The sequence below is a fragment of the Coregonus lavaretus genome (assembly GCF_964263955.1).
Source record: "Coregonus lavaretus genome assembly, chromosome: 5".
Taxonomy (NCBI): Eukaryota; Metazoa; Chordata; class Actinopteri; order Salmoniformes; family Salmonidae; genus Coregonus; species Coregonus lavaretus.
In genome coordinates this window covers 71,033,670-71,058,917 of record NC_139992.1, presented here as the reverse complement: position 1 = coordinate 71,058,917, position 25,248 = coordinate 71,033,670, and the positions used below count along the sequence as shown (strand labels likewise).

Here is a 25,248-nt window from a genome sequence, read left to right as displayed (position 1 = left end):
CTAGTAATGGGGATTTTTTTTTATTTGTCATAATTAATAGACTGACATTATGTTTAGCTACAGAATATCTCACCACCATGAGTTTCCATCTCCTCCCCTCTCGCTTTCATTTCTTTATCCAGCGTGCAGAGAGAGGGGCTGTCAACAGTTTAATGAAATATGTTTCGTTGTGAAAACATGTTACTATCGATTTTTCCGAACAGATTTAATTTGGTTTCCAAATTAAGCACTGGGTAGCTGCAGGAACAGGGTTGGAGAGGCCATGGCATACAGAGTTTGGGCGGAAAATTACTGGAGTAGCCTACCCAACATGAGTGAAGAACGTGCCGGCGGGAAAGTGGACTTCATTCGCTACCATCATGCTGCTGAATAGCCACCACTAGGCAGCTACCTGCGCCGTACAGATTTGATATTGTTATATATATTACTGTAATTCTGAGTGTCATACAGAAGTGTTGTAGGCCTAATTACAGTGTGTACCTTTTAATGTGACATGAACCCAACCAGTCATGATGTTTTTATCTAAATGTCAAACAAATCACTTTTAAAAGTAGGCTACCTGTACATGTTCGTCAACTCCAAAATAATTCCAACATCCAAACAAGTGCACTAAAAATTGCATTTTAAACAAAAAGGAGAATGGCTAAATTTGCATTATTTAGAGACCTCCCCCAAATGTTGACTTTCGTAGCATTTGTTTGATGTTGCGTTTAGGGGGCTCATCTCATCCAGCACGTGGAGCGTCTCAAATAGGGCCAAGTTGTATTTTTGCTCTTGGCTACACAGACGTGCACAAGCAGTGTGGGTGAAATGAGTGAATAACATGTAAACATGAGAGGCACTTGCACTTGATCTTTTTTCCCTCTTACTAGCTTTGACTTTGCTGATAGCTACTTTATTGAGGAAACCTACTATGATTGTGATAATAATATTATTATGTGGTTGTCCCACCTAGCTATCTTAAAATGAATGCATTAACTGTAATCGCTCTGGATAAGAGTCTGCTACATGACAAAAATTGTCAATGTACAATGTAAAACAATGCATTAAAAATCCATAAATGTATAATTCTTGTGCAATATCTATAAGCTACATTTATGTTTTTCTTTAATTATTTGTATCTGCCGTTAGTGTGTAGCCTAAGCCTAAGCTTTAGGGCCTAACTCTAGCATGCCAAATAGGCCTACACACCAACTGCCACATTATTTTGGGAACTTGGGCAGAAACAGTTAACATGATACACTGAGGCAAAAAGGACAATGTCAGAGTTTATTTCTGTAAGACAAAATATGATAATGGAGAGTTGAAAATAAATAGGAAGGCCAGAACAGTATTTTTATGTTTGGGAAAGATTTGATGAAGTGGTAAAACAGGATGATTGCTGTGCCTGCTATGTTACATACTGTATGTGTGATGACTGTGAGGTGCTGTACATATTCGACAGTCACAAGACGGGTAGTCTCGCTTCGCCATACCTCCAAAATCATGTCGCTGTCACACCTCCCTTGGAGATCTGGAGAATGTTGTATTGCAAAAACGGTTTGAATGGTCCGCTGGCTCCCAGCTGCAAGATTTTGATGAGATTTTACATTTCAAGAACCCTCCCCCCACTTGCCCATTGGTGCTACGTGTTATGTTCGGCACTTTTTTCAGACCGGGAAGAACACGTTTTGCAGAGAGTTGTAGTGCGTTCAAGACAACTGGTAACTCTGAAAAAAAGACGTCAAATCATGACGTCAGTAATCTTCAGGACGGAAAGTCGGAGCTCTAGAAAGAGGCCCAAGTTCCTGAATCGGAATTCCGAGCTGAATGACCGTTCAATACGATTTTTACCAGTCTGAGCTCGTCTTTTCTAAGTTCCTAGTTGTCTTGTCCGCACTGAAGTCGGAAGTCGGAGATTTCCGAGTTCCCAGTAGTTTTGAAAATGGCATTGTTCCATATCCTAGTTTGGATGAAAACCTGGAGGAAAAACTGAATTATTTTTTGCCAGAAGTGTGCTTTATACACAAAATCGACATACATCAACATATTTTGATGGGGTTTTAATATATGATATCCCGGCCATCCTCACGCACTGTTGCACCTATGACACTAATCTAGTGAGCACTAACAAGCGATGGGTTTGACGTGTTGTGGAAATGGCACATCAAGGGAACTGTACTGTTCAGATGGGTTTAATGGAATAGTAGCCTAACTAAAATCTGGACACTGACTATGAGGTCTATAACATCTCACATAGCCTAATATAATATTAACTCATGCAGAATTAAGCATTTCTTGCAGTAAAATAAAGAAATGGAACAGGGGCGGAGACATATGATTTATTCTTTCAGCATCTTGAGAGAATCAATGCGGGGTTAGGGACCGTCCGTTAAGGTGCCATCTTTCAGCATTATAGTATTTCAACTGTAAGTGCTGTTAGTGTGAAGTGGAAAAGTCTAGGAGCAACAACGGCTCAGTGGTAGGCCAGACAAGCTCACAGAACGGGATCGCCGAGTGTTGAAGCGCGTAGCGCGTAAAAATGGTCTGTCCTTGGTTGCAATATTCACTACCAAGTTCCAAACTGCCTCTGGAAGCAACTTCAGCATAACTGTTCATCGGGAGCTTCATGAAATGGGTTGCCATGGCTGAGCAGCTGCACACAAGCCTAAGATCACCATGCGCAATACCAGTCTTCGGCTGGAGTGGTGTAAAGCTCACCACCATTGGACTCATGAGTAGTTGAAACGCGTTCTCTGGAGTGATGAATCACGCTTCACCATCTGGCAGTCCAACGGACAAATCTGGGTTTGGCAGATGCCAGGAGAACGCTACCTGCCCAAATGCATAATGCCAACTGTAAAGTTTGGTGGATGAGGAATAATGGTCTGTGGCTGTTTTTATGGTTTGGGCTAAGCCCAAAATCTTAACTGCATTTGAGATGCTCCACACGCTGCAAGTCCCGTCCTTATTGGATATCAGGAAGATACAAACCCAAGTGGTTGCTTGAAAGACAAAAGAGGAGAGATTAATTAAAGATAACTAACTTAAAACTAACTAAAACTAACTAGGTTTCGATTCTGTATATCTCAGGGTCAAAATTCTACAAAGATCCAGCTAAAAGAAGGACCATAGACATTTCATATGTTATTCAATCATTTCCCACACAGGACAAATGGGCTAGCAGTAGCAAGCTACCTTAATGTCCATGAATGTTTAATGTGTGTTTCAACATGCCCCCAAATTAAAGGTGCAATATGCAACAAATACTCCGCCATTTCCTGGTTGTTAAAATTATAATAGTTAACCTACTTTCAGTTTATGTGACAAAACAAGCAATGTATAATATAGAGAATCAATGTACCATCATTGTACCACTATAGAGCAGGTTTTCATCAAGGATCTCTCTGTACTTTGCTCCATTCATCTTTCCCTCGATCCTGACTAGTCGCCCCATCCCTGCCTCTGAAAAACATCCCCACTGGATTATGCTGCCACCACCATGCTTCACCTAAGGGATGGAGCCAGGTTTCCTCCAGACGTGACGCTTGGAATTCAGGCCAAAGAGTTCAATCTTGGTTTCATCAGACCAGAGAATCTTATTTATCATGGTCTGAGGGTCCTTTAGGTGCCTTTTGGCAAACTCCAAGCGGGCTGTCATGTGCTTTTTGCTGAGGAGTGGCTTCCGTCTGACCACTCTACCATAAAGGCCTGATTGTTGGAGTGCTGCAGAGATGACTGTCCTTCTGGAAGGTTCTCCCATCTCCACAGAGGAACTCTGGACCTTTGTCAGAGTGACCATCGGGTTCTTGGTCACCTCCCTGACCAAGGCCCTTCTCCCCCGATTGCTCAGATTGGCCTGACGGCCAGCTCTAGGAAGAGTCTTGGTGGTTCCAAACTTCTTCCATTTAAGAATGATGGAGGCCACTGTGTTATTGGGGACCTTCAATGCTGCAGAAATGTTTTGGTACCCTTCCCCAGATCTGTGCCTCGACACAATCGTGTCTCGGAGCTCTATGGACAATTCCTTTGGCCTCATGACTTGGTTTTTGCTCTGACATGCACTGTCAACTGTGGGACCTTATATAGACAGGTGTGTGCCTTTCCAAATCATGTCCAATCAATTGAATTGACCACAGGTGGACTCCAATCAAGTTGTAGAAACATCTCAAGGATGATCAATGGAAACACGATGCACCTGAGCTCAATTTCGAGTCTCATAGCAAAAGGTCTGAATACTTACGTAAATGTATAAAAACCTGTTTTCATTTTGTCATTATAGGGTATTGTGTGTAGATTGATGAGGGGAAAAATTAATGTAATCCATTTTAGAATAAGGCTGTGACGTAACAAAATATGGAGAAAGTCAAGGGGTCTGAATACTTTCCGAAGGCACTGTATATTTCTTTATTCTCGTGTGTATTTTTATCTGACTTAGTATTACTGCATTGTTGAGGAAGAGCTTGCAAATAAGCATTTCACTGTTTGAAGTCTCAAGTTGTATTAGTCTTTGTCCACAGCAAATTGGCCAGTGTTACCTACTGTTGATTTTTCAGTGTAACAATTCTAGTGTTGATTCAGGAGTTCAATTAACAACAGAAATGAAATTAACACTCAGTGGTGTAAAAGAACCACAGTGTTGGTGTTAATAACAAGTGTTGAGTGTGATTGTGTCCGTTTTATTCTGTGGAGAGTAAAACATTCCCATCAAAACCATGTTCATTATTATCATTTTCCCCATCATGCTCTACTGTAGCTAGATTTTTTAGGATTGTTTTTAATATCTGTGTTTTTGCATCTACATTGATTGATTGATTGATTAATCTTATGCAACACAAAGATAAATAACATTTTTTTCTAAACTAGTTAGATAGATATATTGTGCCTGTTACTGAAATTATTGTTCCAGTTTAAATGGTTTAGGTAGACTCCTTTATCAATGTTCATAACTCTTACAGTCATTCTGAATGCAGGTTGTGGGTGAATAAAAATTCAAACTGTTGGATATCCTAACTGGTTTCCAATAGGAATTACACATCACTTTGCAAGCAAGAATAATGTGACTTGCAGGCCTGATGTGGCCTGTAAACCAGGAGGTTACTAACACCACTGTGTTAGGGCAAATCCTGGCCATCAGAGCAAGGCCGTATGACATACAGTATGTAATGTATTGTCATAAAGATAATAATTTTAATGATGACATTTGCCTACAGTAGAAACTCACAAAGTCCACAGGACTGAAAATTAATGAATACAACAACCATGTGTCTGTCACTAACAAATGTCATCATACAGTTGAAGTCAGAAGTTTACATACACTTAGGTTGGAGTCATTAAAATTTGTTTTTCAACCACTCCACAAATTTCTTGTTAACAAACTATAGTTTTGGCAAGTCAGTTAGGACATCTACTTTGTGCATGACACAAGTCATTTTTCCAACAATTGTTTACAGACAGATTATTTCACTTATAATTCACTGTAACACAATTCCAGTGGGTCAGAAGTTTACATACACTGAATTGAATGTGCCTTTAAACAGCTTGGAAAATTCCAGAAAATGATGTCATGGCTTTAGAAGCTTCTGATAGGCTAATTGACATCATTTCAGTCAATTGGAGGTGTACCTGTGGATGTATTTCAAGGCCTACCTTCAAACTCAGTGCCTCTTTGCTTGACATCATGGGAAAATCAAAAGAAATCAGCCAAGACCTCAGAAAACATTTTTTAGACCTCAACAAGTCTGGTTCATCCTTGAGAGCAATTTCCAAATGCCTGAAGGTACCACGTTCATCTGTACAAACAATAGTACGCAAGTATAAACACAACAGGACCACGCAGCCGTCATACCGCTCAGGAAAGAGACACGTTCTGTCTCCTAGAGATTAACGTACTTTGGTGCGAAAAGTGCAAATCAATCCCAGAACAACAGCAAAGGACCTTGTGAAGATGCTGGAGGAAACATGTACAAAAGTATCTATATCCACAGTAAAACGAGTCCTATATCGACATAACCTGAAAGGCCGCTCAGCATGGAAGAAGCCACTGCTCCAAAACCGCCATAAAAAAGCCAGACTACGGTTTGCAACTGCACATGGGCACAAAGATCATACTTTTTGGAGAAATATCCTCTGGTCTGATTAAACAAAAATAGAACTGTTTGCCATAATGACCATTGTTATGTTTGGAGGAAAAAGGGGGAGCTTGCAAGCCGAAGAACACCATCCCAACCGTGAAGCACAGGGGTGGCAGCATCATGCTGTGGGGGTGCTTTGCTGCAGGAGGGACTGGTGCACTTCACAAAATAGATGGCATCATGAGGAAGGAAAATTATGTGGATATATTGAAGCAACATCTCAAGACATCAGTCAGGAAGTTAAAGCTTGGTCGCAAATGAGTCTTCCAAATGGACAATGACCACAAGCATACTTCCAAAGTTGTGGCAAAATGGCTTAAGGACAACAAAGTCAAGGTATTGGAGTGGCCATCACAAAGCCCTGACCTCAATCCTATAGAATATTTGTGGGCAGAACTGAAAAGGCGTGTGCAAGCAAGGAGGCCTACAAACCTGACTCAGTTACACCAGCTCTGTCAGGAGGAATGGGCCAAAATTCACCCAACTTATTGTGGGAAGCTTGTGGAAGGCTACCCGAAACGTTTGACCCAAGTTAAACAATTTGAAGGCAATGCTACCAAATACTAATTGAGTGTATGTAAACTTCTGACCCACTGGGAATGTGATGAAAGAAATAAAAGCTTAAATAAATAATTCTCTCTACTATTATTCTGACATTTCACATTCTTAAAATAAAGTGGTGATCCTAACTGACCTAAGACAGGGAATTTGTACTAGGATTAAATGTCAGGAATTGTGAAAAACTGAGTTTAAATGTATTTGGCTAAGGTGTATGTAAACATCCGACTTCAACTGTAGGTGGTAAGTCTACAATTCACTTGAAAAGGCACACTGGGTAATTATATTGAGGCAAGGCTTAGTCGCGACCCGTGAGTGGAAGTGCGTGGTCCTCTGTAGCTCAATTGGTAGAGCATGGCGCTTGTAACGCCAGGGTAGTGGGTTCGATCCCCGGGACCACCCATACGTAAAGAAAAAAATGTATGCACACATGACTGTAAGTCGCTTTGGATAAAAGTGTCTGCTAAATGGCATATTATTAATGTACCGGTTTTAGTGGGCTATTGTTATGTTTAATTAAAGTGTGAGCATGTCTGCTGCCAGTTGTAAAGTCTTCATAAGCGCTTACATACGAGCATGTGGCAATAAAGACTATTATTGTTATGTCCTTGGTGTAATGGTTAAAAATACTATACAGTGGGGGAAAAAATTATTTAGTCAGCCACCAATTGTGCAAGTTCTCCCACTTAAAAAGATGAGAGAGGCCTGTAATTTTCATCATAGGTACACGTCAACTATGACAGACAAATTGCTGAAAAAAATCCAGAAAATCACATTGTAGGATTTTTAATGAATTTATTTGCAAATTATGGTGGAAAATAAGTATTTGGTCACCTACAAACAAGCAAGATTTCTGGCTCTCACAGACCTGTAAATTCTTCTTTAAGAGGCTCCTCTGTCCTTCACTCGTTTCCTGTATTAATGGAACCTGTTTGAACTTGTTATCAGTATAAAAGACACCTGTCCACAACCTCAAACAGTCACACTCCAAACTCCACTATGGCCAAGACCAAAGAGCTGTCAAAGGACACCAGAAACAAAATTGTAGACCTGCACCAGGCTGGGAAGACTGAATCTGCAATAGGTAAGCAGCTTGGTTTGAAGAAATCAACTGTGGGAGCAATTATTAGGAAATGGAAGACATATAAAACCACTGATAATCTCCCTCGATCTGGGGCTCCACGCAAGATCTCACCCCGTGGGGTCAAAATGATCACAAGAACGGTGAGCAAAAATCCCAGAACCACACGGGTGGACCTAGTGAATGACCTGCAGAGAGCTGGGACCAAAGTAACAAAGCCTACCATCAGTAACACACTACGCCGCCAGGGACTCAAATCCTGCAGTGCCAGACGTGTCCCCCTGCTTAAGCCAGTACATGTCCAGGCCCATCTGAAGTTTGCTAGAGTGCATTTGGATGATCCAGAAGAGGATTGGGAGAATGTCATATGGTCAGATGAAACCAAAATATAACTTTTTGGTAAAAACTCAACTCGTCGTGTTTGGAGGACAAAGAATGCTGAGTTGCATCCAAAGAACACCATACCTACTGTGACGCATGGGGGTGGAAACATCATGCTTTGGGGCTGTTTTTCTGCAAAGGGACCAGGATGACTGATCCGTGTAAAGGAAAGAATGAATGGGGCCATGTATCGTGAGATTTTGAGTGAAAACCTCCTTCCATCAGCAAGGGCATTGAAGATGAAACGTGGCTGGGTCTTTCAGCATGACAATGATCCCAAACACACCGCCCGGGCAACGAAGGAGTGGCTTCGTAAGAAGCATTTCAAGGTCCTGGAGTGGCCTAGCCAGTCTCCAGATCTCAACCCCATAGAAAATCTTTGGAGGGAGTTGAAAGTCCGTTTTGCCCAGCGACAGCCCCAAAACATCACTGCTCTAGAGGAGATCTGCATGGAGGAATGGGCCAAAATACCAGCAACAGTGTGTGTAAACCTTGTGAAGACTTACAGAAAACGTTTGACCTGTGTCATTGCCAACAAAGGGTATATAACAAAGTATTGAGAAACTTTTGTTATTGACCAAATACTTATTTTCCACCATAATTTGCAAATAAATTCATAAAAACTCCTACAATGTGATTTTCTGGATTTTTTTTTCTAATTTTGTCTGTCATAGTTTACGTGTACCTATGATGAAAATTACAGGCCTCTCTCATATTTTTAAGTGGGAGAACTTGCACAATTGGTGGCTGACTAATTACTTTTTTCCCCCACTCTATGAGGTTTTATTGCATAACACCATTGGTGTAAACTATATACACTACCTAGTGTTAAAAATACTACACAGGATGTTATTGCATAACAATGAAAGTGTTAATTCTCTCACACTGGTTGGGGTGTATGGAGTCCTTGATGATGCTGCGGTCCTTCCTCAGGCACCGTTTTGAGTAGATGTCCTGAATGGGTGGGAGCACGGTCCCAGTGATGTACTGGGCCTTCTTCAACATCCTCTGGAGGGCCTTGCAGTCGTGGACGGAGCAATTCCCGTACCAGGCCGTGATGCAATCGGTCAAGACACTCTCGATGATGCAGCGGTAGTATTGTTTACACCTGCTGTATCCTGTGATTTGATTTGATTTGCATGTGACAAATAAAATTTGATTTGAGATAGTCTACCAAAGACCATAATAAAACTGGTAGGATTGATGGGTATCAGCAGTGAGTGCTTCTGTGCTGTCGCTTTGGATTGTGTCATTTTTCTGTTTAGTGAAACAATGTCACAGTGTACTCAATGTTACAGATTACAGATTTGCCAACATCACTGGAAATACACTGTTCACTAAATGTCTCCTGAGAACACCCACTCCTTTATCACTTTTATTTCTGTGTGCAACGTTTTAAGCGTTTCAACGTTTCAACCACCAATGAAGTAAGATATTGTTCTGAAAAGTAGTCATACCATTGGATGCTGTAGTCAGAGTCCTCCCCCTTTTTGGAACGCCGCCCATTTTTCCGGAAAAGGAAGTAGTCTGCTGCTGACGTTTAATGTTGCTGAGGATGATGATGGCGTCCACAGACCATTCTTTTCTGGACCTGACAGATAAAGAAACGCGTGAAAAACTATCACAGTGGGACCGGCGGACAGATGCCATGGCTCCCCTGACAGAGAAACAAACGGACTCTATTCTGGAAATCCGAGCTGCCTCTGAAACCCTACCTATTCCCGCAGAGGTGAGCTGACGAGAGAGTAGTTAGCTGGCTAGCTAGTTGTTAATGCTAACAACCTAGCAAGCTAGGCTACCACCGATTTAGCAGCTAGTTGACAGGTGCAAAGATGCATTCCAGAAAGCAAATGGGTTGATTGCATTGTAGGATTGTCAGGAGGGACTTGCTAAGAAGCATAACATTAGCTAGTGTCACAACTCAACCTAGCTAGCTGCCAGCTCAAATATCTAGCTAACTAGCTTGCTAACTTAACGTCTGCCACGTTGTTTGCTGAGTCTTAGTTTGTAGCCACTAGCCAGCTAGGCTAACGAGCTACTTTGCTAACTAACAACTTGCCAGAGTTGATCAACTTGTCTGATGACTTCTGTGAGGAGGCTTAGCTAACTCTCACTAACACACCACGCCAAGTATTAAAGTCATCGAATCATAACCACATGTTATAGTAACCTATCAATCAAACCTGGTAAACCTAGCTAACTAGCTCTAACTGTTTAGCATTTTGAGATCTATGACAGTATTGTATTGGTTGTGTCATGTGTTGGTCTAAACCCTATTTGCATTCCACATCCAGCTGCCCATTGAAGACTTGTGCAGCCTGACATCCCGCTCTCAACGGTCCCCATTCACGACAACTGTACCAGCTTCTACAGAAGATGTCCTGCTCAAGGGATTTCAAATGCTTGATCTGGAGAATGAGAGGATAGAGACAGCGCAACAGGTGTGTTGCTTTTCATTACACTGGCTGTGATTACACAGACAGCCCAATTCTGATATTTTCTCCACTAATTGATATTTTGACCAATCACATCAGATCTTTTTACATCAGATCTTTTTCAGAGCTTATCCGATTAGTGAAAAAATATCTGAATTGGGCAGCCTGTATAAACGCAGCCTCTGCGGTACACACTGTCATTACATGCCTCAAGTCTACTGTCTACTATTTTTCATATCATATGATTGTTGAATGTGTTAGTTTGTTGTATAGTAGTTGGCTATCTTGGTTAAAGGTTGTTATTTGCATTGCAGTTTTTCTCCTGGTTTTCGAAGCTACAGACACAAATGGATCAAGATGAAGGAGCTAAGCACAGGTGAACTTAATGTTCATGTCTTTCCACTTGCTGATCTCTCAAATTGAAAGTAGATTTATATACAGTGCATCCTAAGCTGCATTAGATCTCTATCTCTGAGGAATTGAATGGAATGTTTTGTGTGTGTTACTCCTGCAGGAAAACTAGAGACCATCTCAATTGTTATCAGGAACAATGTGATGCTATTCTGAATGACGTGAATGCTGCCCTTGAGCACCTGGACTCTCTGCAGAAGCAGTACCTGTTTGTGTCCAACAAGACAGGAACCCTCCATGAGGCCTGTGAACAGCTCCTTAAAGAACAGGTAGAGAACCACTTACATGTAGGCTGTGAGACTGTCAGAGGCACAAAAGGTACCAACAGATCATAGTAGTATGGACCTATTTCCATTTGTAATGGAATACAACATCAGACATGAAATGTCAGCCTGTTATCAAAATCATAGTTCCCTGCCAACATATACTTTTCTCTTTAACAGTCTGAGCTGGTGGATCTGGCTGAGAGCATACAGCAGAAGCTTTCCTATTTCAATGAGTTGGAGAACATCAGCACGGTATGCTTTCTGATTAAACCTTTTATCCATCCTCCTTTGCTGTGACATTTTAAATCCTTGAGCAAATGTCTCTGAAGGTGAATCTTGTTCCTAACCCGAGCATTGCAAAAGGTCATAATTTCTCTTGCTCTGTCTTTGCAGAAATTAAACTCGCCCACACTGTCTGTAAACAGTGAAGGATTTATACCAATGCTTTCAAAATTGGATGACTGTATAGAATATGTTTCGTCCCATGTAAGTATATTTTCAGCTCACAATGGAAAGTGTGTCCGTATTCTACTGTAGAGCTGTGTCAGTATATCATGTTATGACTTACTTATTTCTGTTATTTTTCACCTACAGCCAAACTTTAAGGACTACCCAGTGTATCTGGCCAAATTCAAACAATGTCTGTCTAAAGCTATGCACTTCATGAAGGCTCACACTGTGAACACTATGCAGAATCTCACCAACCAGTTAACAAAAAGGGTAGGAAGAACTCCTCTGCCACTTTTATTATCGATTGTGACTTGGTACTGGTACACAATCAACTGTCTTCTGTCTTGAGTTGTCTGTCTGATTTAGAATATACTTTTCTTTCAGGATCCATTGGGTCTTGCTAACGCAGACAATGCCTTCACGCTGTACTATGTCAAGTTCAGAGCAGCTGCACCCAAAGTCAGAGTTAGTATAATTATAAAATAATTATGTTGGAATTACTGTGGACTTTCTAAGCCACCCTTCTTTTGGTACACAATTATGTGTGGTCTTTCTAGAGATTAATAATTGTGTGATTTGTTCTTTCAGACACTGATTGAACAAATAGAGCAGAGGTCAGAGAGAATTTCTGAGTAAGTATTGGGCTCTTGTATGCTAAAATGGCATTATCAGGATCACCTCACCTACAGTGTCAGAAAAAAGTATTTGATCCCCTGCTGATTTTGTACTTTTGCCCACTGACAAAGAAATTATCAGTCTATAATTTTTTATGGTAGGTTTATTTGAACAGTGAGAGACAGAATAACAACAACAAAATCCAGAAAAACACATAAATTGATTTGCATTTTAATGAGGGAAATATGTATTTGACCCCCTCTCAATCAGAAAGATTTCTGGCTCCCAGGTGTCTTTTATACAGGTAACGAGCTGAGATTAGGAGCACACTCTTAAAGGGAGTGCTCCTAATCTCAGCTTGTTACCTGTATAAAAGACACCTGTCCACAGAAGCAATCAATCAATCAGATTCCAAACTCTCCACCATGGCCAAGACCAAAGAGCTCTCTAAGGATGTCAGGGACAAGATTGTAGACCTACACAAGGCAGGAATGGGCTACAAGACCATCGCCAAGCAGCTTGGAGAGAAGGTGACAACAGTTGGTGAGATTATTCACAAATGGAAGAAACACAAAAGAACTGTCAATCTCCCTCGGCCTGGGGCTCCATGCAAGATCTCACCTCGTGGAGTTGCAATGATCATGAGAACGGTGAGGAATCAGCCCAGAACTACACGGGAGGATCTTGTCAATGATCTCAAGGCAGCTGGGACCATAGTCACCAAGAAAACAATTGGTAACACACTACGCCGTGAAGGACTGAAATCCTGCAGCGCCCGCAAGGTCCCCCTGCTCAAGAAAGCACATATACAAGCCCGTCTGAAGTTTGCCAATGAACATCTGAATGATTCAGAGGAGAACTGGGTGAAAGTGTTGTGGTCAGATGAGACCAAAATCGAGGTCTTTGGCATCAACTCAACTCGCCGTGTTTGGAGGAGGTGGAATGCTGCCTATGACCCCAAGAACACCATCCCCACCGTCAAACATGGAGGTGGAAACATTATGCTTTGGGGGTGTTTTTCTGCTAAGGGGACAGGACAACTTCACCGCATCAAAGGGACGATGGACGGGGCCATGTACCGTCAAATTTTGGGTGAGAACCTCCTTCCCTCAGCCAGGGCATTGAAAATGGGTCGTGGATGGGTATTCCAGCATGACAATGACCCAAAACACACGGCCAAGGCAACAAAGGAGTGGCTCAAGAAGAATCACATTAAGGTCCTGGAGTGGCCTAGCCAGTCTCCAGACCTTAAGCCTATAGAAAATCTGTGGAGGGAGCTGAAGGTTCGAGTTGCCAAACGTCAGCCTCAACCTTAATGACTTGGAGAAGATCTGCAAAGAGGAGTGGAACAAAATCCCTCTTGAGATGTGTGCAAACCTGGTAGCCAACTACAAGAAACGTCTGACCTCTGTGATAGCCAACAAGGGTTTTGCCACCAAGTACTAAATCATGTTTTGCAGAGGGGTCAAATACTTTTTTCCCTAATTAAAATGCAAATTAATTTATAACATTTTTGACATGCGTTTTTCTGGATTTCTTTGTTGTTATTCTGTCTCTCACTGTTCAAATAAACCTACCATTAAAATTATAGACTGATCATGTCTTTGTCAGTGGGCAAACATACAAAATAAGCAGGGGATCAAATACTTTTTTCCCTCACTGTATGTAATGTTTTCTGTCATCTACGTGTAATTATTTCCCACGTTCTGGCGTCCCCAGGTACCACCAGCTTTTAGAGGAGATCCACCAGTGCTACCTGGACCAGAGAGAGCAGCTCCTCAGCCCCAGCATCACATCCACCATCACAGACCTGACCAGCCAAAACAACAAGGACCACTGTGCATTAGTAAGACCACACTATTTTACTAGGATCCATTCACTTTTGATTATTAAGATTATCTGAGAAGCCTTCAACATGGTTTGCCAGAGCTGATTATGTCTGTCCTGTGTTCTCCTCCCAGGTGCGTAGTGGCTGTGCCTTCATGGTTCACGTCTGTCAGGATGAGCACCAGCTCTACAATGAGTTCTTCTCCAAACCCACGCCCAGACTAGAGTAAGTAGTACCATCCCCTGATGCTGGTATAGGAGGGAGTAAGAAGCATGTACAGTTTATGTCCTACAACACATTCTGCATATGTTTGTCAAGAAGGCTGGGCTATAACCTGGTTGGTTAGTATTCTCCATAGTATATGCTGAAGCTCATGACACCTCTATTGTATGGCTTTCTTAGGTTTTCATTAACAGAATTTGCTGAGGGCAGCCATGCAATTCAACACAGTGTCATGTTCTACTTCAGTATTTGTACAGGGTGTTTGTCTTGAAGGCAAGGCTCACATGAATGGCTATTTCCTGGTCAGTATTCTCAATAGTGTCTGCTACAGCACCTGATAGCTCTACTGTTGTAATTGCTGACTTAGGCATTCATTAAAAAAAACTGCAGCTTTAAAATTCAACACAGTGAGATTCAAATATTTATCTAGCTTTCGTATATACTAGCTAGTGTTTCTCGCTTGGAGAAACAAATACATTTTCAACATATTATTTCAAGAGGACGACTCAAATATGACCTTTTACATTGCAGTGAGTTAACTCACTAGAGCCTTGTGCTCACTGGTCTGACTTGTGAATGGGAGTAATGGTGCTTGCTGTTGGGTTTCCCCCCTCCAGTGAGCTGCTGGAGAAGCTGTGTCTGTCGCTGTACGACGTCCTGCGGCCACTCATCATCCACGTTATCCACCTGGAGACCCTGTCAGAGCTCTGTGGCATTCTCAAGAATGAGATGCTGGAGGACCACGTCCACAACAACGGTACTGTTATTCACAATACAAATGACCTACTCTGGTTACTCTAACCATCAAGTACAGTTAACTCTTTGTAGGAAATATACACTTGTATGTTACACATTTACCAGAACATCTTACCATACAAGCTAGCAATATACAGTGAGCTCCAAAGTATTGCAGCAGTGACACATTTTGTTGTTTTGGCTCTGTACTCCAGCACTTTGGATTTGAAATGATACAATGACTATGAGGTTCAAGTGCAGACTGTCCGCTTTCATTTGAGGGTGAACTGTTTAGAAATTACAGCACTTTTTGTACATAGTCCCCCCATTTTAGGAGACCTAAAGTGTTGGGACAAATTAACTTATGTGTATTAAAGTAGTAAAAAGTGTAATATTTGGTCCCATATTCCTATCACACAACGATTACATAAAGCTTGTGACTCTACAAACTTGTTGGACACATTTGCTGTTTGTTTTGGTTGTGTTTGATTATTTTGTGCCCAATAGAAATGAATGGTAAATAATGTATTGTGTCATTTTGGAGACACTTTTATTGTAAATAAGAATAGAATATGTTTCTAAACACTTCTACATTAATGTGGATGCTACAATGTTTACGGATAGTCCTGAATGAATCGTGAATAATGATGAGTGAGAAAGTTGCAGACACACAAATATCATAACACCAAGACATGCTCACCTCTCACCATTACAATAACAGGAGAGGTTAGCATTTTTGAGGGGGTATGATATTTGTGCGTCTAACTTTCTCACTCATCATAAAATACCCTCAAATTAAAGTTGACAGTCTGCACTTTAACCTCCATATTCATTGTATCATTTCAAATCCAAAGTGCTGGAGGACAGAGCCAAAACAACAAAAAAAGTGTGACTGTCCCCATACTTTTGGAGCTCAATGTATAGGCCTTCAGGTAAACATTTAAGAGATTCCTATATAAGAAAATGGGTGCGTAAGCAGGCTGAATAGAACTGTATGACCACTCCTGTGTGTGTGTGTAGCTGGTCAGTTGGGGGCCTTTGACGCGGTGGTGAAACAGATGTTGGAGGATGTTCAGGAGAGGCTGGTCTACAGGACACACATCTACATCCAGACTGACATCATCGGATACAACCCAGCCCCCGGGGACCTGGCCTATCCTGAGAAACTGGAGATGATGGAGGTGGGTCTGTCTGATGGGGCTGTTTTCAGTGAGTCACCCCTAGAAACTGATGTAAGGTCTGTTTTCTGTTTCCACCCTGTAATTGGAATATTCAAGATTAATACAGTTAAGAGTGTTCCCTTTCTGTAATACACATGATTTCCAGTGTTCTGTTTGTGCGATGTTTTGTTGATAGTAATTGACGCCAGACTGGAGGACCAAGGACCAGGGACGCTTGATTATTATTGTATTGTGTGAAACGCTGTGTGATGATCTAGCAGCTGACAGTCACTGCAGTTTTGTCTTCCTACAAGCCTCTGGGGCTGGTGTTTACAGAACACTTGGTGCTGTCTGATTTTAAAATATAAAGGGCTTGTCTCCAAGAGGCCAGCTAGACATTACATTTTTCTCTGCTTCTGTGCTGTTGCAACTTGTAATAAACCAGATTGATTTATGATTGACTTTATCTGCGGCTGCTCTTCACTTTTGTTCACCTAGTAATTCCTATTACAACCCCCCCTAATGGTTAAGGTTAAGATTTGGGGAAGGTGTGCTGATCCTAGATCTGTGCCTATGGGCAAGTTCTACCTGCAGCTGTCTTCGATACAAAATAAAGACACAGTTCATAATCCATCTCTCTGTTTCTGTCTCATGGGGTTACAGAAAATTGCCCAGAGCCTGAAGGAAGAGCAGATGAAGCTAATGGCCCAGGAGTCGTCATTCTCAGATGTGCAGCTTGAAGATCCAGAGGGCAGGAGAGCCAGTAACGCAAGTCAGTGTTTACAAATGACAGTGTAAAGCGATATCTTATCTTCATAAGTTGTGAATAGTGCATTCTGTACATAAGTCTTACTGTTGTACCTTTCTGCCCTCCTTTCTTTTCCTTGCGCACAGGTAGTATAGACTCGTCCCGCTTGCAGCCATCCATCTCTCCCGCTGACCTGCATGGCATGTGGTACCCCACAGTCAGACGGACACTGGTCTGCTTGTCCAAGCTCTATAGGTGCATAGATGTGAGTACTTGGCTTATCTGGCATTTTGCATGTTTACTCTTCGAAATATGAGAACATATGATACGCATCTGAAGAAGACAAAAGATAGTTAAATGAATGAATCATGAGCCTAGTCCATTTCATGATAGTATTTGACCTGTCCTCCTGATCTCTTTAATCTGCCATCCTCCCGGGTTGTCCCCATGTTGATGCATTGGATTTCTTGGCCCTGCAGAGAGCAGTCTTCCAGGGCTTATCGCAAGAGGCCTTATCTGCCTGCATCCAGTCCCTGCTCAAAGCGTCCGATGTCATCCTGAAAAACAAGGTTGGTGCAGATTTTAATTCTTTAGACAATACAATGCAATGCGTTGGATTATACGTTTCTGACTGTATATGGTGTAATTGAGAAACACAACTGTAGCCTTTACGATAGCATGTTAGTATTTCTTTCCTCTATAAATGGGTCAATACTAGTTTTGTTTTTGGGACAAGGTTACATTTGGATTATTCAGATGTTATAGTTAGCGGTATGGCTTCATCTTGTCCAGACGCAGGTAGACGGTCAGCTGTTTCTGATCAAACACCTGCTGATCATGAGGGAACAGATCGCTCCCTTCCACACAGACTTTGCCATCAAGGAGATCTCTCTGGATCTGAAGAGAACCAGAGGTGAGACAGTGAGGAGGGAGAGTAGAGGCCAGTGGATGTCTGTTCTGGCTCCATAAAACCTGTCATAATCAGTGGGGGATGCCCGTTGTGTCCATCAAATGCACATATGACCATTATAAAAGTGGTAATAACTTGAGTTACTGTATAACCTGTAGCTTTTGGTAGAGGTGCTCCTGTTCTAGTACTCATTTCAGCCATGGTCGTATTTAATTTGTAACACTAGAGGGCACTCTAATCCTTCTTCAGCAAGATGAATAATTTATTTTGTCTGTCAAATCAGATGCTGCCTTCAAAATGATGAACCCCAAATCTGTTCCTGGTTTCTTCAGACTCAACAGCCACAACGCTATCCTAGAATTTCTATTGGAGGTAAAGTTTTTGATTTGGTTTAAATATAGAATACATATACAGTGCCTTGCAATGGTGTTCAGGCCCCTTGGATTTCTTCAGATTTTGTGTTACAGAGTGAGATAAAAAATGTATTTGTTTTTTTTTCAACAATCTATACAAAATTCTCGAACGTCAAAGTGGAGGATAAAAAAAAAAAAAAAGATTACTAGATATTAAATGACTCAAATATAGTCGTTGCATAAGTATTCAGCTCCCTGAGGCAATATATGTTAGAAACCCCTTTGGCATCAATTACAGCTGAGTCTTCTTGGGTAAGTCTGTAAGAGCTTTGCACACCTGGATTGTGCAATATTTGCCCATTTATTATTTTCAAAATTCAAACTCTGTCAAAATGTTGGGGATCATGTCGAGATGGCAATTTTGAAGGCTTGCCATAGATTTTCAAGCTGATTTAAGTCAAAACTGTATCTTGGACATTCAGAAACATTCACTGTCTTCTTGGTATGCAACTCCAGTGTAGATTTGGCCTTGTGTTGTAGGTTATTGTCCTGCTGAAAGGTGAATTACTCTCCCAGTCTCTGGTGTAAAGCAGACTGAAGCAGGTTTTGCTCTGTTCTTAGCTCCATCCTGTTTATTATTATCTTGGAAAAACTCCCCAGTATTTGCCAATGTCAAGCATACCCATACCATGATGCAGCCACCACCATGCTTGAAAATAAGGAGGCAGTTACTCGGTGATGTGTTGGATTTGCCCCAAACATAAGGGTTTGCATTTAGGCCAAAAAGTGTATTAATTTGCTGTGTATTTTCTTGTTTTGTTACAGTTTTACTTTAGTTTTGGAATAGTTTTATTCTGTATATTCTTTTCACTCTGTCATTGAGGCCATTATTGTGGAGTCACTACAATGTTGTTGATCAATCCTTAGTTTTCTACCATCACAGACATTGAACTCTGTAGCTGTTTTAAAATCATCAATGGCCTCATGGAAACATCCTTGAGCAGTTTCATTGCTGTCCTGCAGCTCAGTTCAGAAGGACGACTGTATCTTTGATGTGTCTGGGTGGTTTAATATATAATCCACAGCATAATTATTAACTTGACCATGCTTAAAGAGAAATTCAATGTCTGATTTGTTATTGTTACCGATCTACCAACCACTGCCCTTCTTTACGAGGCTTTCGAAATGCTCCCTGGTCTTTGTAGTTAAATCTGTGCTTGAAATTCAATACTTGACTGAGAGACCTTACAGATATACAGTACGAGTCAAACGTTTGGACACACCTACTCATTCAAAGGTTTTTCTTTATTTGTACAATTTTTTACATTGTAGAATAATAGTGAACACATCAAAACTATGAAATAACACATATGGAATCATGTAGTAACCAAGAAAGTGTTAAAACAAATCAAAATATATTTTGTATTTGAGATTCTTCAAATAGCCACCCTTTGCCTTGATGACAGCTTTGCACACTCTTGGCATTCTCTCAACCAGCTTCACATGGAATGCTTTTCCAACAGTCTTGATGGAGTTTCCACATATGCTGCGCACTTGTTGGCTGCTTTTCCTTCGCTCTGCGGTCCGACTCATCCTAAACCATCTCAATTGGGTTGAGGTCGGGGGATTGTGGAGGCCAGGTCATCTGATGCAGCACTCCATCACTCTCCTTCTTGGTAAAATAGCCCTTACACAGCCTGGAGGTGTGTTGGGTCATTGCTGTTGAAAAACAAATGATAGTCCCACTAAGCCCAAACCAGATGGGATGGCGTATCGCTGCAGAATGCTGTGGTAGCCATGCTGGTTAAGTGTGCCTTGAATTCTAAATAAATCACAGACAGTGTCACCAGCAACGCACCCCCACACCATAGCACCTCCTCCTCCGTGCTTTACGGTAGGAACTACACATGCAGAGATCATCCGTTGACCCACACCGCGTCTCACAAAGACACAGCAATTTGAACCAAAATCTCCAATTTGGACTCCAGAACAAAGGACACATTTCCACCGGTCTAATGTCCATTGCTCGTGTTTCTTGGCCCAAGCAGGTCTCTTCTTCTTATTGGTGTTCTTTAGTAGTGGTTTCTTTGCAGCAATTCGACCATGAAGGCCTGATCCACACAGTCCCCTCTGAACAGTTGATGTTGAGATGTCTGTTACTTGAACTCTGTGAAGCATTTATTTGGGCTGCAATTTCTGAGGCTGGTAACTCTAATGAACTTATCCTCTGCAGCAGAGGTAACTCTGGGTCTTCTATTCCTGTGGCGGTCCTCATGAGAGCCAGTTTCATCATAGCACTTGATGGTTTTTGCGACTGCACTTGAAGAAACGTTCAAAGTTCTTGAAATGTTCCGTATTGACTGACCTTCATGTCTTAAAGTAATTGATGGACTGTTGTTTCTCTTTGCTTATTTGAGCTCTTCTTGCCATAATATGGACTTGGTCTTTTACTAAATAGGGCTATCTTCTGTATACCCCCCTACCTTGTCACAACACAACTGATTGGCTCAAACGCATTAAGAAGGCACACCTGTTAATTGAAATGCATTCCAGGTGACTACCTCATGAAGCTGTTTGAGAGAATGCCAAGCGTGTGCAAAGCTGTCATCAAGGAAAAGGGTGGCTACTTTGAAGAATCTCAAATATAAAACATATTTTGATTTGTTTAACACTTTTTTTTGGTTACTACATGATTCCATATGTGTTATTTCATAGTTTTGATGTCTTCACTATTATTCTACAATGTAAAAATTAAGAAAAACCCTTGAATGAGTAGGTGTGTCCAAACTTTTGACTGGTACTGTATGTATGGGGGACAGAGGAAGGGTTAGTCATTCAAAAATCATGTCAACCACTATTATTTCAGAGTGAGTCCATGTAATTTATGTGATTTGTTGATCCAGATATAAATAATTTAGGCTTGCCTAAAGAAAAGGGCTGAATACTTATGCAATGACTGTATTTTAGTAATTAATTAATTGATCTTAAAAATAAATATTCTTCCACTTTGACATCAGAGTATTTTTTTGTAAATTGTTGACAAAAAATGACATTTTAATCCCACTTTGTAAAACAATAAAGGTGAAGAAATCCAAGGGGTCTGAATACTTTTGCAAGGCATAGGACCAGGAATTGTTTTTCTATGTCAGGAAAACCTGGCCCTATATGTAATTTTTAATCTACTAGTTACTAACCCCTCTCTCTCTGATGGACGTCAGGGCTCACCGGAGATAAAGGAGCACTACATAGATTCGAAGAAGGACGTGGACCGCCACCTGAAGTTCAGCTGTGAGCAGTTCATCCAGCAGCAGACTCACCTCTTTGTTGGGAATCTGGAGGAGTTTCTCACCAAGGTAACGTGTCAGTCTGACAGAGAGGAGAGGACAGACAGCCTGAGGCTCAGACTTCAAAAACATGACCTCTGGCTTTCTCTTTTCATTTTCTGGTAATTCACTGATTACTGACTGAAGGTCATAGTTTTGTGCAGTAAAACTGAAAGATAAAGGGCTATTCAAAGGTGAATCTTATTCTATTGGAATCTAGGCCTTTTCAAATGTGATGGGTTTCTTTTTAAAACATTGTGACCTTCTTTTCTGAATCTACTCAGTGCCAATCATCCATGGTCTTTCTCATACAGTATTAAAAGTCATACAGTATTAAAGTGGTTATAATGAATTGGACTTACAGGTAACTGACAAAATAAAGGAAATACCAACATGAAGTGTCTTAATAGGGCGCTGGGCCACCACAAGCTGCCAGAACGGCTTCAATGCACCTTGTCATAGATTCTACAGAGTGTCTGGAACTCTATTGGAGGGATGCGACACCATTCTTCCATGAGAAATTCCATAATTTGGTCTTGAATCTGCCATACGTGTTAAATTGGGTTGGGATCTGGTGACTTAGACATACACACACTTTTAAAACCCCTATGCTCATTTGAGACCTCTCTTTCAAAGTCAGTGAGATCTCTTCCAGCCATGGTTGCCAAAATAATGGGCAACTGGGCATTTGTATACATGACCCTAAGCATGATAAGATGTTAATTGCTTAATTAGTTCAGGAACCACACCTGTGTGAAAGCACCTACTATACTTTGTGTCCCTCATTTACTCAAGTGTTTCCTTTATTTTGGCAGGTACCTGTATATAGCACTATCAATAAATTCCTTCCACAATCTAGAATAGGATTTATAGTCAAGATTAACTCACGTTGTCCTTGACTGAGGAAGATGGGAAATTGTCTTGTGTTGTTTCAGGTGTCTGCTCTGAAAACCATGGCGATCCAAGGAGGTCCCACGTACAACCTCTCCCAACAACCTTGGGCACAGCCAGGTAAGAAACAGTATGATCATCTTTCAGTGAAACCTCTAAATCATGTGGTGGAAGGAAGGCTTGGAACTGAAAAATGACTCTCTCTCCCCTTTTAGCCAAGATCAATGACATAGTGATGGCTACCTACCGGGTGATGAAGAACAAGCTGCCAAGCACGTTACAGAGCATGTCCTTGTACCTGGCCAACAGAGACACCGAGTTTATCCTCTTCAAGCCTGTCCGGGTGGGTGTCTGTTAGACAGTGGAGTTTAAATTCTCCTTCTCCTTTCCCCAACCCTGTACTAGCCTGGTCCCAGATCTGTTTGTGCTGTCTTGCCAAAGTTGACACAAACAGATCTTAGGCCAGGCTAACCCTGTAGAGTAACAGGAGTGCATAGGGGTTTTAGTACACATCTACAAAACAAATAGGATATTTTCAGCAGGTGCTCAGGCTGAGCAATGCGCAATTACCTTTTTAAGCATCGTTCCTGCTTATTAAAGATAAATAATGGCTCTTTGTGCACAGCTAGGTGCTAATCTACAGTAAGTGAATCTAAGTGCACAATAACGCTTTGACATGGCAAACCTGCTGTTTTCTCCCACAGAACAACATCCAGCAGGTGTTCCAGAGACTGCACGCCTTGCTTCAGGAGGAATACAGTGGCGAGGACCTTCAGATCATCGCTTGCCCTTCTATGGAACAGGTAAGGCTTGTACTGGCTACACTTACAAAATCATAACCATGGGCAAGGTGTATCTCTTACTGGAGATGGCTGTTGGATCTCAAGGTCTTTTTTCAAGTGTATTTATTCAACCTTGGTTTATTCAGGTTTTCACTGTGTGTAGTGGTGTCTGGAGTGACATTCAAATTCATGCTGGATGTTGTTAGCGGAGTGAGCCCTCACTGTGTTCATGCTCTCTCTCTCTCCTTCAGATTAACCTGCTGTTGTCTGTGAATAAGTAACCTGAAGGCCTGGTCAGAAGGGTGGACAGCAGTGTTAATCCAGTCCTGACCTGGCCAGACCTGGAGTTCGTGGAGCAAAAGTCTAGGAGAAGGACTGTGCTAGTCTTTAGCCCTCGGGCCTGCCTAGGAAGACAGCAGGGGTGCAAAGATCCTACACAAGGCCAAAGATACCCCAAACACTGACACAACCAACAGCTTCCGAACATGTAATTGTCTAGTTAGCCATTCAATCACTCAGTTGGTAGGATCAGGTGAAATTAAGACTTTCTTTTTGGTACTGATCTTGAATCAATTTGTTCAACTAAACTTTAAAGGTGTTGGGCTTACTTTTATGTGGGAGAGATCCACACAGACTAGGGTTATTGGCTATATCAACTGTATTTCTCTTATCGTAATAAAAATTGTTCTGAGTCAAGAGTTAAGTTGGCACATTCAGTGAGTGTAGCAAATGGGAAACGAGGGTGAATGTTGAGCGGCTGGAATAAGGACGCTCTAACCAGGCTAATAGAGGAGATAAACGTTTATTCAGTCAGGAAGGTAATGAGCGACGAGCAGCCGCCACATTTATGCTTAATTTGTTAATGGATTGAGAGACGGAATGAAAAGAAAACATGCTGCACGATATGTAACGTCTCTACGCCTTTCTCTATGGACATGGAGATCTCTGGTCTATGACAGCCTGTGCTGCAGGGCTCTCAGGTTTCAACATGGCTCCCTTGGTCTGTTTTTAATAAAGGCACCCTTCTGTTTTACTGTATGTCAGTGGTTTCCAAAGGATACTTCTTCCACCTGCTCTCTCTCCATGGGTGTTTATTTTTTTCAACTTCTTGCATACATGTAAAAACGTACCCTGAGAATGTGTTTTTTTAACCTTTTCTTTTGTATTTGGGATGCTTGAGAACTTCTACTCTATGGCCTGGCGTTAATGGACTTTTGACTGGAGCAGTTTTGCACTGTAAAGGAATGGAGAAGTCAGTGGTCTTACTCAGAAATTTAATATATTATGGGTACATTTGCCTAATGCTACTCCCACATTCAATGAATTACAAGGTTAATTAAAATTTAACTGCAGCATTTTCTTTGGCATCCTCTGTATAGAAGTGTGTGTGTATAGTGTAACTACTGTATTTATCCATGAGCAATCTGATTAAAAAGGATGACAAATTAGTATATCTGCTGTCCTTGCCTCATTGTTCACACTATACAAAAGCACTATTGTCTCATTGTGCAATTTTAATTGCAAAACCTTTAAAAAAACGTTTTCGAGACAAAGCAAGTTGCTGTATCCAATATAATTTAATGAAAAATAAATGATATGGCTTTGGTAGCTATCTGAACTCTCTTCTTGACTGAGCGGTGCTTGTCCAGAGGTGTCTTCAGTCTCTCCATTTGAGAGACCAGACTGTATTGGGGCGTGACCTTCTGTGGACTTGGGGCCTGTTGGTAGGTGATATAGCCCTGGATCCTCTGCAGAAGGTTGCAGATCTCTGCACTCTTCATGTGGAGGTGTCTCTGGTCCAGGTCTGGCCCAGGCAACATCAGGCCCTTCAAGTGCTCCAGCTGGGGAAAAAACAAAGTGATCAGCCCTGATATGAGTGGGTGTTAGTAGAGAGCTGTGGAAAGGATGTGACAACTGTGATCCACTTCAGTGCTCATTATAAAGCACTGTATTCTCCTGTGCTTCTCCCATGATTAGAGTAATGTA

At 41.5% G+C, this 25,248-nt stretch overlaps 1 protein-coding gene across 1 annotated transcript; it reads left to right on the top strand.

The window, feature by feature from the left end:
- Nucleotides 1–9,676: 9,676 nt before the first annotated feature.
- cog3 (component of oligomeric golgi complex 3) lies at nucleotides 9,677–24,715 on the top strand (the record flags this gene model as incomplete). The annotated part of the gene is made up of 23 exons (XM_084162388.1): nucleotides 9,677–9,862; nucleotides 10,428–10,574; nucleotides 10,883–10,944; nucleotides 11,083–11,248; nucleotides 11,423–11,497; nucleotides 11,639–11,731; nucleotides 11,840–11,965; nucleotides 12,080–12,160; nucleotides 12,284–12,327; nucleotides 14,030–14,156; nucleotides 14,272–14,363; nucleotides 14,978–15,117; nucleotides 16,116–16,276; nucleotides 16,919–17,027; nucleotides 17,150–17,268; nucleotides 17,483–17,572; nucleotides 17,796–17,916; nucleotides 18,197–18,285; nucleotides 21,485–21,619; nucleotides 22,525–22,600; nucleotides 22,696–22,823; nucleotides 23,185–23,283; nucleotides 23,514–24,715. 23 exons carry the CDS (start codon nucleotides 9,677–9,679, stop codon nucleotides 23,541–23,543), a joined length of 2,496 nt encoding a protein of 831 aa, XP_084018514.1. The 3' UTR covers nucleotides 23,544–24,715.
- Between the last annotated feature and the right edge of the window lie 533 nt (nucleotides 24,716–25,248).